This window comes from Mustelus asterias, unplaced genomic scaffold, assembly GCF_964213995.1.
Source record: "Mustelus asterias unplaced genomic scaffold, sMusAst1.hap1.1 HAP1_SCAFFOLD_3841, whole genome shotgun sequence".
Classification (NCBI taxonomy): Eukaryota; Metazoa; Chordata; class Chondrichthyes; order Carcharhiniformes; family Triakidae; genus Mustelus; species Mustelus asterias.
Window position 1 is genome coordinate 9,813 of NW_027593786.1, and position 17,217 is coordinate 27,029.

The window sequence follows — 17,217 nt, forward strand, 5'->3', positions numbered from 1 at the left end:
ACCGCACTCTCATCAACTCTGACCCTGTCTCCACCGCACTCTCATCAACACTGACCCTGTCTCCACTGCACTCTCAGCACTGACCCTGTCTCCACTGCACTCTCATCAACACTGACCCTGTCTCCACTGCACTCTCATCAACACTGACCCTGTCTCCACTGCACTCTCATCAACACTGACCCTGTCTCCACTGCACTCTCAGCAACACTGACCCTGTCTCCACTGCACTCTCATCAACACTGACCCTGTCTCCACTGCACTCTCATCAACACTGACCCTGTCTCCACTGCACTCTCATCAACACTGACCCTGTCTCCACTGCACTCTCAGCACTGACCCTGTCTCCACCGCACTCTCATCAACACTGACCCTGTCTCCACCGCACTCTCATCAACTCTGACCCTGTCTCCACCGCACTCTCATCAACACTGACCCTGTCTCCACTGCACTCTCAGCACTGACCCTGTCTCCACCGCACTCTCATCAACACTGACCCTGTCTCCACCGCACTCTCATCAACACTGACCCTGTCTCCACCGCACTCTCATCAACTCTGACCCTGTCTCCACCGCACTCTCATCAACACTGACCCTGTCTCCACTGCACTCTCAGCACTGACCCTGTCTCCACTGCACTCTCATCAACACTGACCCTGTCTCCACTGCACTCTCATCAACACTGACCCTGTCTCCACTGCACTCTCATCAACACTGACCCTGTCTCCACTGCACTCTCAGCAACACTGACCCTGTCTCCACTGCACTCTCATCAACACTGACCCTGTCTCCACTGCACTCTCATCAACACTGACCCTGTCTCCACTGCACTCTCATCAACACTGACCCTGTCTCCACTGCACTCTCAGCACTGACCCTGTCTCCACCGCACTCTCATCAACACTGACCCTGTCTCCACCGCACTCTCATCAACTCTGACCCTGTCTCCACCGCACTCTCATCAACACTGACCCTGTCTCCACTGCACTCTCAGCACTGACCCTGTCTCCACTGCACTCTCATCAACACTGACCCTGTCTCCACCGCACTCTCATCAACACTGACCCTGTCTCCACTGCACTCTCAGCACTGACCCTGTCTCCACTGCACTCTCAGCAACACTGACCCTGTCTCCACTGCACTCTCATCAACACTGACAATGTCTCCACTGCACTCTCATCAACACTGACCCTGTCTCCACTGCACTCTCATCAACACTGACCCTGTCTCCACTGCACTCTCATCAACACTGACCCTGTCTCCACTGCACTCTCATCAACACTGACCCTGTCTCCACTGCACTCTCATCAACACTGACCCTGTCTCCACTGCACTCTCAGCACTGACCCTGTCTCCACTGCACTCTCAGCACTGACCCTGTCTCCACTGCACTCTCAGCACTGACCCTGTCTCCACTGCACTCTCAGCACTGACCCTGTCTCCACTGCACTCTCAGCACTGACCCTGTCTCCACTGCACTCTCAGCACTGACCCTGTCTCCACTGCACTCTCAGCACTGACCCTGTCTCCACTGCACTCTCAGCACTGACCCTGTCTCCACTGCACTCTCAGCACTGACCCTGTCTCCACTGCACTCTCAGCACTGACCCTGTCTCCACTGCACTCTCAGCACTGACCCTGTCTCCACTGCACTCTCATCAACACTGACCCTGTCTCCACCGCACTCTCATCAACACTGACCCTGTCTCCACTGCACTCTCAGCACTGACCCTGTCTCCACTGCACTCTCAGCACTGACCCTGTCTCCACTGCACTCTCAGCACTGACCCTGTCTCCACTGCACTCTCAGCACTGACCCTGTCTCCACTGCACTCTCAGCACTGACCCTGTCTCCACTGCACTCTCAGCAACACTGACCCTGTCTCCACTGCACTCTCAGCAACACTGACCCTGTCTCCACTGCACTCTCAGCAACACTGACCCTGTCTCCACTGCACTCTCAGCAACACTGACCCTGTCTCCACTGCACTCTCATCAACACTGACCCTGTCTCCACTGCACTCTCAGCAACACTGACCCTGTCTCCACTGCACTCTCATCAACACTGACCCTGTCTCCACTGCACTCTCATCAACACTGACCCTGTCTCCACTGCACTCTCATCAACACTGACCCTGTCTCCACTGCACTCTCAGCACTGACCCTGTCTCCACCGCACTCTCATCAACACTGACCCTGTCTCCACCGCACTCTCATCAACACTGACCCTGTCTCCACCGCACTCTCATCAACACTGACCCTGTCTCCACTGCACTCTCATCAACACTGACCCTGTCTCCACTGCACTCTCATCAACACTGACCCTGTCTCCACTGCACTCTCATCAACACTGACCCTGTCTCCACTGCACTCTCAGCACTGACCCTGTCTCCACCGCACTCTCATCAACACTGACCCTGTCTCCACCGCACTCTCATCAACTCTGACCCTGTCTCCACCGCACTCTCATCAACACTGACCCTGTCTCCACTGCACTCTCAGCACTGACCCTGTCTCCACTGCACTCTCATCAACACTGACCCTGTCTCCACTGCACTCTCAGCACTGACCCTGTCTCCACTGCACTCTCAGCACTGACCCTGTCTCCACTGCACTCTCAGCAACACTGACCCTGTCTCCACTGCACTCTCATCAACACTGACCCTGTCTCCACTGCACTCTCATCAACACTGACCCTGTCTCCACTGCACTCTCATCAACACTGACCCTGTCTCCACTGCACTCTCATCAACACTGACCCTGTCTCCACTGCACTCTCATCAACACTGACCCTGTCTCCACTGCACTCTCATCAACACTGACCCTGTCTCCACTGCACACTCAGCACTGACCCTGTCTCCACTGCACTCTCAGCACTGACCCTGTCTCCACCGCACTCTCATCAACACTGACCCTGTCTCCACCGCACTCACATCAACTCTGACCCTGTCTCCACCGCACTCTCATCAACACTGACCCTGTCTCCACTGCACTCTCAGCACTGACCCTGTCTCCACTGCACTCTCATCAACACTGACCCTGTCTCCACCGCACTCTCATCAACACTGACCCTGTCTCCACTGCACTCTCAGCACTGACCCTGTCTCCACTGCACTCTCAGCACTGACCCTGTCTCCACTGCACTCTCAGCAACACTGACCCTGTCTCCACTGCACTCTCATCAACACTGACCCTGTCTCCACTGCACTCTCATCAACACTGACCCTGTCTCCACTGCACTCTCATCAACACTGACCCTGTCTCCACCGCACTCTCATCAACACTGACCCTGTCTCCACTGCACTCTCAGCACTGACCCTGTCTCCACTGCACTCTCAGCACTGACCCTGTCTCCACTGCACTCTCAGCACTGACCCTGTCTCCACTGCACTCTCAGCACTGACCCTGTCTCCACTGCACTCTCAGCACTGACCCTGTCTCCACTGCACTCTCAGCACTGACCCTGTCTCCACTGCACTCTCAGCACTGACCCTGTCTCCACTGCACTCTCAGCACTGACCCTGTCTCCACTGCACTCTCAGCACTGACCCTGTCTCCACTGCACTCTCAGCACTGACCCTGTCTCCACTGCACTCTCAGCACTGACCCTGTCTCCACTGCACTCTCAGCACTGACCCTGTCTCCACTGCACTCTCAGCACTGACCCTGTCTCCACTGCACTCTCAGCACTGACCCTGTCTCCACTGCACTCTCAGCACTGACCCTGTCTCCACTGCACTCTCAGCACTGACCCTGTCTCCACTGCACTCTCAGCACTGACCCTGTCTCCACTGCACTCTCAGCACTGACCCTGTCTCCACTGCACTCTCATCAACTCTGACCCTGTCTCCACCGCACTCTCAGCACTGACCCTGTCTCCACCGCACTCTCAGCACTGACCCTGTCTCCACCGCACTCTCAGCACTGACCCTGTCTCCACCGCACTCTCAGCACTGACCCTGTCTCCACTGCACTCTCATCAACACTGACCCTGTCTCCACCGCACTCTCATCAACACTGACCCTGTCTCCACTGCACTCAGCAACACTGACCCTGTCTCCACCGCACTCTCATCAACACTGACCCTGTCTCCACCGCACTCTCATCAACACTGACCCTGTCTCCACCGCACTCTCATCAACACTGACCCTGTCTCCACTGCACTCTCAGCACTGACCCTGTCTCCACCGCACTCTCAGCACTGACCCTGTCTCCACTGCACTCTCATCAACACTGACCCTGTCTCCACCGCACTCTCAGCACTGACCCTGTCTCCACCGCACTCTCAGCACTGACCCTGTCTCCACTGCACTCTCAGCACTGACCCTGTCTCCACTGCACTCTCAGCACTGACCCTGTCTCCACTGCACTCTCAGCACTGACCCTGTCTCCACTGCACTCTCAGCACTGACCCTGTCTCCACTGCACTCTCAGCAACACTGACCCTGTCTCCACTGCACACTCAGCAACACTGACCCTGTCTCCACTGCACACTCAGCAACACTGACCCTGTCTCCACTGCACTCTCATCAACACTGACCCTGTCTCCACTGCACTCTCATCAACACTGACCCTGTCTCCACTGCACTCTCATCAACACTGACCCTGTCTCCACTGCACTCTCATCAACACTGACCCTGTCTCCACCGCACTCTCATCAACACTGACCCTGTCTCCACCGCACTCTCATCAACTCTGACCCTGTCTCCACCGCTCTCTCAGCACTGACCCTGTCTCCGCCGCACTCTCAGCACTGACCCTGTCTCCGCCGCACATCCACGCAATATATTCCAGATCCTAGCCTCATGTCGCCTCTTCTGCATTGCCAATCACCTTAAATCGATGCTGTCTTGTTTTCAACGCTTCCACCAAAGGGATTAGTTTTTCTCTCTCCACTTGATTTTTTTCAGTTCTATTTAGTTTTTTTTTTCATTGGAATTTGGGTGTCGTTGGGAAGGGCAGACTCGATGGACTGATTTTTGCTTCAGTGCTGAACAGCTCTGCATGTCTTTTGGCACCTGGTAGCAGAGCTGCCTTGGCATACTTGGACAACATCTTCTGAGTCAGCTGGGAGTGTCAAACCTTCTTTGCTGATTCATGGCAGTCAGTGGAAAGAGAACATCCCCAGCGTCTTCCACACTGAGTACAGACGGTCCAAAGTGATTTTATTCACGTGGAGCACTGAGTGTTTTTTATGTGGAGCTGATTTCTTGTGAATTCTTTAATGGCAGAGCTCCCTGCTGCTATTGACAATGCGGCAGCCAATGTGGCGACATTCGGACTTGGTTTGACTGAGTTTGTGAGTGAGCGTAGCTGTCCTTTTTGTTGTAGCCTGTGTTTCTGCCTGCTCTCAGTAAAGGTTCCTCCTAGGTTTCTCACTGGAAATTCAGAGTTTGAGAGTAGCGTTAATCTTTTGTCATGTCTCCCACAGTCCACCTTGGCCACCGACCAGTTCCAGCTGGGATATACGGAGGAGGGGAATTGTAAAGGAGAGCCCAATTCCAGGATTCCCCCACCCCAGCGACTGCAGTGGGAGCTCAATGAGCCAGTAAGTTCCTCATTCACCATGAACTAGGATGGAAGCAGTGCCGATATGGTGTTGGTTTGTGTGGGTGATCTCCGCCATGTCTCAGAATGGTCTCAGTTTGATGAAGTTCATGCTGACTGATATCTTCTCCTTCTCTCAGTGTCAGAAAGTCATCATGCAGTCTTTAAGTGTGGCTCAGCAGCTGGCCGATGATGTGGATTTTCATTCCTTCCCATTCGACAACTTTGGTAAAGGCCTCATCAAGAAGTGTCGGATCAGCCCTGATGCCTTTGTCCAGATGGCACTACAGCTGGCACATTACCGGGTACAGTCATCACTACTCCCTGGTCAAGGCTGAGCAGGGTCAGGATAGAACGTAGATCCTGAACAGTAATAGGTTAAACGCAGAGATGTAGAACTCCGGCTACTTGGAAAAGAAGAGGGAATGGACTAAAAGAAAAGTCAATAATATTCTGAGCTTTCAGCACAGGGCCCTAAAATATCAAAGCAAATATCATGGTTGGGCAGTTTGGAACATTCCATTGTCAGAAAGATCCATAGGAAGGAGAGGAGTGGAGATCAAATAGATCCACATCCAATTGACTGGAATCTTGTAAAATGGTATTTTCTTCAGAAGAGCAAAGATCATCAGGGATGCACTAAAGGTTATTTTAAAAGTAATGATTGTTATCAGGAAGGTTAATGATTATTTTCAGTAATAAAAGACATAGACTCTGTATTGCGATCGGAAAGAGAAGACTTAAGGATTAGAAATCGAGAATATTCAGGAGAAGAGCTGTAATATGGGATGAGAGTAGATTGGTTCAAAAGTCAGGTGAAAACTGAATAGCTTCAATGGGCCGCTTGATTCCCTGTGTATTGTGAACCTTACAGCTTCTCAGTAGCTTCATGTGTTTGATGATTGGCAGTTTTCAGACACTGCCAGCCTTTCCTTCTAGCGTCCTTACCCCAGTGTGTTCTGTCACTAGGACAAAGGTACATTCTGTCTAACGTATGAAGCCTCAATGACTCGCCTGTTTAGAGAAGGTCGTACAGAGACTGTCCGTTCCTGCAGTAGTCAGGCCACCAAGTTTGTACTGGCCATGATGGACCCCGCTCAGACGGTAAATACCTCTCTTTTCCCATAGTTTTCTTCTTCTTTATGTTCACACAGTTTCCAAAGTTTTGCGGGGCTGTTACGATGGTTTTCTTGTTGTATTTAAAACTATTGTTCCCCTCAAGTAGCCTGACAAAGTCAGAGTGGTTTCACTTGATTTATTAAAGACTATAGCTCTAGGACCCTGAATGAAACCATTCAGAGTGAAAAATTTAGAAATACTGAGGTAATTAAAGTCTCCGCTTCGATTACAAGTAATTTGCATATATCAATAAAAGAATAGGAGTTATCTACATCCGATCATAAAAGGTTGCACCATATAAAAGTACAGTTTTACAACCAATCACAATCACCTTACACTTGCTTAATAATAATATCCAATTGAGATAAAGTTTTTACTTGACTCAATTGAGTATTGTTTTCCCCTATCTTTTAGGCATTCCAACTGTGTTTGGATATTGGAGCATGGATCACTCCCTTGTCCAATGCATGATTTAAAGGGCTTTTGCCAGCATAGTCTCTGTCTCTCTTCCTTATCTGAAGGTCAGGTGTCTGGAACTAGTTGCTTACTATCCTGCAGTTAAACATTGTGCAGGCTTTTGTGATTTTGTCTTTGTTAACCTTTTTCACTGGACACATTTATTAATATGACTTATTTTCCTCCATAATTATTAGTATGGGTATTAATCCTCACACACAAACCATTTTCCTGTTGTCCTTAACCTCCAGAAAATTCAGGCGAGGGGTTTGAGAGGGCCACTCATGATCAGTAAGTGGAGAAGGTGGTTTGGAGCGGTGTGGAGTTTGCTGTCCTAATGAAAAGTTTTCCTGGAGGAATTGACAGATTGAAGGAGAAGGTTTGGGTGTGAATAGGAACAAAGTGTCAGGGTGAAACATGTTGAGATTTGGTGGTTGAACAGGGAGCAGGTTTTAATTTGGAGAATAGCATCCCATTTCTAACAAACCATCAGCATAGTTTCACTATTCAGATCTGCTGACTATTTCCATTTTACCTCCTGGTTTTAGCATCCTAAAATAGTTTATAAACACATTAATGGGAAGAGGTTAACCAGAGAAAGAAAAGTCAAAAAGAAAAAGAATGCATACATGAGGTCTAAGCAATTAAAAACAGATGAATCATTTGAAGAGTACAGGGAAAGTAAAAAAGAGCTCAAACAGGAAGTTAGGAGGGCAAGAAGGGGGTCACAAAATGTCCTTGGCAGACAAGATTAAGGAGAATCCCAAGGCATTTTATACATTATATTAGGAACAAGAGGGTGTCTAGAGAAAGAGTTTGTCCACTCAAGGATGAAGGAGGGAAATTATGTGTAGAACCAAAGGAAGTGGGTGAGGTCCTTAATGAATACTTTGCATCGGTATTCACACGAGCGAGGGACACGTCGATTGATGGTGTCTTGGAGGGGTGTGTAACGAGTCGTCATTACGAAGGAAGAAGTGTTAGGTGAATTAAAAAGCATGAAGGTAGACAAATCCCCAGGGCCAGATGGCATTTATCCCAGATTGCTGAGGGAGATGAGATGAAATTGCTGGGCCTCTAACAGAAATCTTTGTTTCTTTGTTGGCCATTGATGAGATACCAGAGGATTGGAGGATAGCCAATGTTGTCCTGTTATTTAAGAATGGTAGCAAGGATAACCTAGGTAATTATAGGCCAGTGAGCTTGACATCAGTCATCAGTAATAGTGAAACTGTTGGAGAAGATTCTTAGGAATAGGATCTATACACATTTGGAACTGAATGGTCTTGTTAGTGACAGATAGCATGGTTTTGTATGTGGGAGATCATGTCTCACTAACTTAATTGAGTTTTTTGAGGAGGTGACTAAAATGATTGACGAGGGAAGGGCTGTGGGTGTTGTCTACATGGACTTTAGTAAAGCATTTGACAAGGTCCTTCATGGCAGGTGCAAAAGATTAAATCTTATGGGATCAGCGGTGAACTAGCTAGATGGATTCAGAACTGGCTTGGCCATAGAAAAGAGGGTAGCGGTGGAAGGGTGTTTTTCTGAATGGAGGTCTGTAACTAGTGGTGTTCCACAGTGATCAGTTCTGGGACCTGTAATATATATAAATGACTTGGAAGAAAACGTAGCAAGTTTGCGGATGATACTAAGATTGACGGAGTTGCGGATAGTGATGAAGATTGTCAGAGAATACAGCAAGATATAGATAGACTGGAAAATTGGATGGAGAAATGCCAGATGGAATTTAATCCTGACAAATGCGAGGTGATGCATTTTGGTGGATCCAATTCAGGTGGCAGCTGTAAAATAAATGGCAGAACAATCAGGAACATAGACACACAGAGAGATCTGGGAGTACAAGTCCACAGATCCTTAAAAGTGGCAGCACAGGTGCCAAAAGTTGGTGAAGAAAGCATATGGCATGTTTGCCTTCATCGGACGGGGCATCGAGTATAAAAGTTGCAGTTGTATAAAACGTTGGTTAGGCCACATTTGGAATACTGTGTCCAATTCTGGTCACCACACTACCAGGAGGACGTGGAGGCTTTGGAGAGAGTGCAGAAAAGGTTTACCAGGATGTTGCCTTGTATGGAGGGCATTAGCGATGAGGAAAGATTGAATAAACTGGGATTGTTCTCCCTGGAAAGACGGAGGCTGAGGGGCGACCTGAAAGAAGTTTATAATATGATGAGAGTATAGATAAGGTGAACAGTTGAAAGCTTTCTCGGAAATGACAATCACAAGGGGGCATAAGTTCAAGATAAGGGAGGAAAGGTTCAGTGGAGATGTGTGGGGGAGGTTTTTTACACAGGGTGGTGGGGGCCTGGAATGCACTGCCAAGTGAGGTGGTTGAGGCAGTTACGTTAGACACGTTTAAGACTTATTTTGATAGACATATGAACAAACAGGGAATAGAGGAATACAGGCGGTTGGTTTAGATAGGTAAACGTGATCAGCGCAGGCTTGGAGGGCTGAAGAGCCTGTTCCTGTGCTGTATTGTTCTTTGTAAGAGTGGGAGCAATCTTGTGTGTGAAGCTGCCGGATGTTGGAAGGGTGTTAAATGAATACGTCTCTTTGGTCTTCATGCAGAAAAGAAGACATAGGTACAGAATTCAGGAAAAGGAACAGTGAGGAACCTGCACAGTTTGACATAGGAAATGAGGAGGTATTGGAGGCTCTGACCGGCTTAAAGATGGTCAACACACAACCACCCTCAGCATCAATTTTATAATGAGAGTATTGACTTCATAAATGGTAATTCCCCACCCCACCCATGACATTATGAGAGGCAGTGCATTGTGGGCTATAGTGATGTCATGTGGTAGGACCCAGTGCATTTTGGGCCATGATGATGTCATGGGTGGAGCCCATTGCATTGTAGGCCATAGTGATGTCATGGGGCAGGATCTAGAAAACTGACTCATTTTTCTTCTTTGATTTTTAGTGTGAACAGAAACTGAAGTTGTTCAAACAGGCAGCGGAGAAACACCAGAGTCTGTATCGTCATGCTATGACAGGTGCTGGCATCGACCGCCACCTCTTCTGTCTTTATGTGGTGTCCAAATACCTGGGAGTAGAGTCTCCATTTCTGAAAGAGGCAGGTATTGTTGGATTGAAGCAGTGTGTTTGCTCCTATTTCAATGTGAACATAGAAAGAAGGTGCATTGGGCTTTCTCACTCGCGCAACACTCTAAAGTGAGTCTTAGCCACTGAACAAGTTGTGAAACAGTCATACATTCTACAAAAACAAACAAAATGCCACCAGTTAAACCGATTTAGTGAGGCTGGAACAGTGTCAGAATAACAGAAAACCACCTGTCCTTCAAGTTAAGGTATGTATAAAACTTCCTACATGGCCTAACATCTCCTCTGGAAGACAGTGCTGCATTCCATCAGTGCCTCTTTGGAGTATCAGCCTGGCTTAAGGGTCCAAGTTATTACAATACGGGCTGAAATGGTGATTTTTAATTCAACTGAGAGAACTAGCCAAGGCGAGTAATCTGAAATTCAAATTTCATTGATTTGTTTTGTTGCAAAAATCCATCTGGTTCACTAGTGTCCTTTAGGGAAGGAAATCTGTCGTCCTTACTTAGTCTGGCCTACCTAATCCACAGCAATGTGGTTGACTCTGAATTGCCCTCTGAAATCACAGAATCCTAGAATACTACAGTGTGGAAGAGGCCCTTCAGCCCATCGGGTCTGCACCACTGCATTAAAGGCCCTGACCTGCCCGCCTAATCCATAGCCTTGAATGTTATGGCGTGCCAAGTACTCATCCAGGTACTTTTTAAAGGATGTCAGGCATCCCGCCTCCACCACCCTCCCAGGCAGCGCATTCCAAACAGTTGCCACCCTCTGGGTAAAAATGTTTTTCCTCAAATCCCCCCCTAAACCTCCCACCCCTCACTTTTAATTTGTGTCCTCTCGTAACTGACCCTTCAACTACGGGGAACAGTTGCTCCCTATCCACCCTGTCCATGCCCCTCATAACTTGAGCACCTCAATAAGGTCGCTCCCCCCCCACCCAGTCTTCTCTGCTCCAGAGAAAACAATCCATGCCTTTCCAACCCCTCCATTATAATTTAAATGTTCCATCCCAGGCAACATCCTGGTGAATCTCCTCTGCACCCTTTCCAGTGCGTTCACATCCTTCCTACAATGTGGTGACCAGCACTGCACACACTACTCCAGCTGTAGTAAGTAGTCTCAACACCAGGTTAAAGTCCAACAGGTTTATTTGGTAGCATGAGCTTTCGGAGCATTGCCCCTGCATCAGGTGAGTCAAGGTGACTTTAGTATACCTTTCATAGTTTACTTCCTTGTCAAATTACTCCTTCCAAAGTGCATCACCTCACACTTTTCAGGGTTAAATTCCATCTGCCACTTATCTGTCCATTTGACCATCTCATCGATATCTTCCTGTAACCCAAAGCACTCAACCTCACTGTTAACCACCCAGCCAATCTTTCTATCATCGGCAAACTTACTAATCCTACTCCCCACATAGTCATCTATGTCATTTATATAATTGACGAACAATAGCTATATAAGACCCTCGTCAGACCCCACTTGGGAGTACTGTGCTCAGTTCTGGTCGCCTCACTATAGGAAGGATGTGGAAAAGATTGAAAGGGTGCAGAGGAGATTTACAAGGATGTTGCCTGGATTGAGTGGCATGCCTTATGAGGATAGGCTGAGGGAGCTCGGTCTTTTCTCCTTGGAGAGACGAAGGATGAGAGGAGACCTAATAGAGGTGTATAAGATGTTGAGAGGCATAGATCGGGTGGACTCTCGGAGGCTTTTTCCCAGGGTGGAAATGTCTGCTACGAGAGGACACAGGTTTAAGGTGCTGGGGGGTAGGTACAGGGGAGATGTTAGGGGTACGTTTTTCACACAGAGGGTGGTGGGCGAGTGGAATCGGCTGCTGTCAGTGGTGGTGGAGGCGAACTCAATAGGGTCTTTTAAGAGACTCCTGGATGAGTACATGGAGCTTAATAGGATGGAGGGTTATAGGTAGATCTAGAAGGTAGGGATGTGTTCGGCACAACTTGTGGGCCGAAGGGCCTGTTTGTGCTGTAGTTTTTCTATGTTTCTAATAGGGGACCTAGCACAGATCCCTGAGGAATGCCATTGGTCATTGGCCTTTTGTCAAAGGCTTTACTGAAATCCATGTAAACTACATCAACCGCACCACCCTCATCCACACACAGTTACATGCTCAAAAAATTCAATCGAATGTGTTCGGCATGACCTATCCCTGATCAAACACTGCCTCTCCAAATGGAGATAGATTCTCTCCTTCAGAATCTTCTCCAGTAGTTTCCCAACCACAGATTAAGACTCACTGGTCTGTTTGTCTCTACAACATTTCTTAAATAGCTGTTTTCCAGTCCTCTGGCATCTCCCTGGTGTGGCTATGCCGGCGCTGGACTGGGGTAAACACAGTAAGAAGTTTAACAACACCAGGTTAAAGTCCAACAGGATTATTTGGTAGCAAAAGCCACTAGCTTTCAGAGCCTGAAGAAGGAGCTTGAGGCTCCGAAAGCTTGTGGCTTTTGCTTTAACCTGGTGTTGTTAAACTTCTTACTGTGTATCTCCCTGGTGGCCAGAGAGGAATTAAAAATTTGGGTCAGAGCCTCTGCAATTTCTTCCCTCGCCTCCCACAACAGCCTGGGATACAATTCATACGGACCTGGAGATTTGTCCACTTCTAAGCCTGCCAATCCCTCCAATACCTTGTCACTCCCTATGATGATTTTCTCTAGAGCCTCACAGTCTCTCTCCCCGAGTTCCATAACTACCTCCTCATTCTCATGGGTGAAGACAGATGTGAAATATTCGTTTAACACCCTACTAATGTCCTCTGCCTCCACCCACAGATTTCCCCCTTGATCCTTAATGGGCCTTACTCCTTCCCTGGTTACCCTCTTCCCATTGATATGCTTATAGAATATCTTAGGATTTTCCCTACTTTTACCAGCCAGAGCTTTCTCATATCCTCTCTTTTCTCTCCTAATTGGTTTCTCCAGCTCCATCCTGCACTTTCTGTACTCCACTAGTGCCTCTGCAAACTCACTCCTCTTATACTTGTTAAAAACCCCTCTTTTCATTCTCATTGGATCCTGAATGTCTCTGGTCATCCATGGTTCTCTGCGTTTATTACACCTTCCTATTGCCCTAAAGGGAACATGTTGGGCCTGTACTCTCCCCATTTCATCTTTTAACACCGCCCCCCCCCACTACTCTTCTGTAGATTTCCCCACAAGTAACTTGTTCCGGCCTACCTTGGCCAGATCCTGCCTTATTTTATTAAAATCTACTCTCTCCCCCAATCCAAAACCTTTTTCGTGTCAATTTCTTTGTCCATAACAAATTTGAATTGAACCATGTTGTGGTCATTGTCACCAAAGTGCTCCCCCACCAACACATCAACCACCTGTCCGGCTTCATTCCCCAGAATTAGGTCCAGCACTGTGCCATCCCTTGTTGGATCCTCTACATATTGACCTAAAACGTTTCCTGTATACATTTTAAGAACTCTATTCCATCTAAACCCTTAACATGATGGCTATCCCAATTAATGTTGGGAAAGTTGAAATCACCCTCATTATTTTTACACCCCTCTGCAAATTGCACATATACTTGCTCTTCTATTTCCCGCTGACTATCTGGGGGTCGATAATAAACACCGAGCAACATAACTGTCCCTTTTTTATTCCTGAGCTCTACCCACAAAGCTTCATTTGATGCCTGCTCCAAGATATCATCTCTCCTTACTGCAGTAACTGCCTCCTTAACTAATAATGCAATGCCTCCTCCTCTTTTACCTCCTCTGTCTCACCTGAAGGTCCTGTATCCTGGGATGTTGAGCTGCCAAACCTGCCCCTCAACCACATCTCTGTGATGGCTATTATATCATAATTACGTATGTCAATCCTTGCACTTAACTCACCCGTTTTACCTTTAATCCTCCTGGCTGTGGCCTCACCAAAGTTCTATACTGGACTGAAGGGATCTCGGCAACAACTGGGTGAGGACAGCACGACTCCTGCACGCTGAACTCCACTCCTGGGTGTAAAATGCTTCACAGGATCTGTTCACAGGATCTGTGCCGTAAAACACCACCCCCTCTCTCTCTCTCCCCCCCCCCCCCCGCCCCCCCACCCTAAAGTAGAGGCCCTCCAGCCTTGTCTTACTCCCTTGAAACTTACTACTGCTGCATTCCCTCTCACTTGATTGCTTTTCTATGTTATACTGTGTCTCTATTCTGCTAACAGTCTGGGATCCCTCCCCCTGCCAAACTAGTTTAAACTCTTCCCAACAGCACTAGCAAATCCACCAGCAAGGATGTTAGTCCCGCTCTGGTTCAGATGTAGATTGTCCCACTTGTACAGGTCCCACCTTCCCCAAAAACGGTCCCAGTGGTCCATGAATCTAAAACCCTCCCTCCTGCACCAACTCTTAAGCACACATTCATCTGTGCTATTCTCCTATTTCTGTACTCGCTAGCTCGTGGCACTGGGATTAATCCAGAGATTACAACCTGAGAGGTCTTGTTCCTTAGTCTATTGTTTAACTCTCTGAATTCTTGATGCAAGACCTCATCCCTCTTTCTACATATGTCATTGGTACCAACATGTACCATGACCACTGCCTTATCGCCCTCCCCCTTCAGAATGCCCTGCAGCAGTTCAGTGACATCCCGGACCCTGGCACCAGGGAGGCAACACACCATCCTGGAGTCTCTTTCATGACCACAGAAGCGCCTGTCCGTGCCCCTGACTATGGAGTCCCCTATGACTATTGCTCTTCTCTGCTTTGACCCTTCCTGTTGAACAACAGAGCCAGTCGTGGTGCCACTGCCCCTGGCTGCTGCTGTTGTTTTCCCCCAATAAGCCATCCCCCCCCCCCCAACAGTATCCAAAGCGGCATACCTATTAGAGAGGGGGACAGCCACAGGGGATTCCTGCACTGACTGCCTGTCCTTTCTAGCGGTCACCCATCTATCTGCCTGCACCTTGGGTGTGACCACATCTCTGTAACTCCTGTCTATGATGCTGTCCGCCACCTGCATGCTCCTAAGTGCATCCAACTGTTGCTCCAACCGAACCACACGGTCTGTGAGCAGCTGCAATTGGATGCACATCCTGCAGATGTAGCCATCCCGAATGCTGGAAGCGTCACGGACCTCCTACATCTCAGTTAGAGCACTGCACCCCGCTGACTGATATAATCACGTCAAAATAAATAATTATTAAATTTAGCACTAATTAAGCCTTTCTTTTCTTGTCCCCCCTCATCCAACCAATTCCAACCTTTAGTGATTATGAACCACAATATGTATTTTCAAACTATAAAAAGGTGATAAAATTTGTAAAGACTTTCCGACTTGATCCACTGCTTACCGATCAACGTTCTCTCTTGCAGCCTCTGCTGCCTGTTTTGCCGAACTCCCTGTTTCCACCCAACTGCAAAAGCGCTCGGTGCAGAAATGGCCAAACAAATCACTCAGTTCAAGGGTAATTAGGGATGAGCAATAAATGCTGGCCTTGCCAGTGACACCCACATCCCATAAATTAATAAATAAGACCACACAAATAAGTATTTGATGCCTCACGCTGTTGTATAGACTATGGATGCTCGATCTCTGGGTTCACTGGCTCCTCCTGTGGGATAGAGGGTCTGGCACTTCTGTGTAGGAGGAGCTGAAATCACTACCAGCAGCACAGGTAGTCCTTCAATAGTTTCTGATGTTTGTGAATCTCCCCTTCCTCACCCTGTTCTAGTTCATTCATCTTTTTACTTTCCTTCAGGTGCTGTCTGAGCCTTGGAAACTCTCCACCAGTCAGACCCCCCATCAGCTGCTGGAACTGGTGGATCTGAACAGGTTTCCGGAGTATGTGTCGAGTGGTGGAGGTTTTGGTCCAGTGAGTATTGCATTGTAATTTGTCCAGAGCTGACATTGTTGGCCTAGGTGGATAAGGGGGAGAGGGTGGTTGAGGGTCTCTGGAGGTGGATATGAGGGGTGTGGAGCTGTGGGGGTTGGGATGAGGGGCTGTGGGGTTCGGGATTTGGGGTGTGGGGCTGTGGGGATTGGGATGAGGGGCTGTGGGATTTGGGGTGTGGGGGTTGGGATGAGGGGCTGTGGGATTTGGGGTGTGGGGCTGTGGGGGTTGGGATGAGGGGAGGCTCTCTGAGATGTGAGGCTGTTCACATTATGCCTGTTCGATTTCATTAATCTTTACTCTCCTTCAGGTTGCTGATGATGGTTATGGCGTCTCGTACATCATGGTCGGAGAAACTCTCATCAACATGCACATCTCCTGTAAATTCTCCAGTTCCGAGACGGTAAGAATACAGTGTGGGGCTGAGAGTCGGGGGGGGGGGGGGGGGAGGCTGGGAGTCGGGGGGGAGGCTGGGAGTCGGGGGGGGGGGGCAGGCTGGAGTCGGGGGGGGGGGGGCAGGCTGGGAGTCGGGGGGCGGGGGGGCAGGCTGGGAGTCGGGGGGGGGGGGGGGGGGGGGGCAGGCTGGGAGTTGGGGGGGGGGGGCAGGCTGGGGAGTTGGGGGGGGGGCAGGCTGGGAGTCGGGGGGGGGGGCAGGCTGGGAGTCGGGGGGGGGGGGCAGGCTGGGAGTCGGGGGGGGGGGCAGGCTGGGAGTCGGGGGGGGGGGGGGGGCAGGCTGGGAGTCGGGGGGGGGGGGGGGGGGCAGGCTGGGAGTCGGGGGGGGGGGGGGCAGGGCTGGGAGTCGGGGTGGGGGGCAGGCTGGGAGTGGGGGGGGGGGGCAGGCTGGGAGTCGGGGGGGGGGGGGCAGGCTGGGAGTCGGGGGGGGGGGGGGCAGGCTGGGAGTCGGGGGGGGGGGGGGGCAGGCTGGGAGTCGGTGGGGGGGGGGGGCACGGGCTGTGGGAGGGGGGGCTGAGGGGTGGGCGTGCCCCCGGGTCTCCCTCCCCCCCCCCCCCCCCCCCCCGGGGCGTCTCTCCTCTGCCCCCCACTTCTCTCTCTTCCCCCCCCCCCCCCCCCCCGGTCTCCTCCTCCCCACCCCCCTCCCCGGGGTCTCCTCCCTTCAGTGGGAACTGAAGAATGCAGGAAGAGGTGTT

At 49.8% G+C, this 17,217-nt stretch overlaps 1 protein-coding gene across 1 annotated transcript; it reads left to right on the forward strand.

Annotated features, from left to right (window-relative positions):
* Positions 1-5,227: 5,227 nt before the first annotated feature.
* On the forward strand, positions 5,228-16,472 carry LOC144490815 (carnitine O-palmitoyltransferase 1, liver isoform-like; the record flags this gene model as incomplete). Its single annotated transcript, XM_078208510.1, has 7 exons — positions 5,228-5,295; positions 5,428-5,544; positions 5,684-5,848; positions 6,513-6,647; positions 10,069-10,221; positions 15,938-16,051; positions 16,380-16,472. Coding segments are annotated over 7 exons (845 nt in total), but the record flags the coding sequence as incomplete, so codon positions are not given.
* Positions 16,473-17,217: the final 745 nt, after the last annotated feature.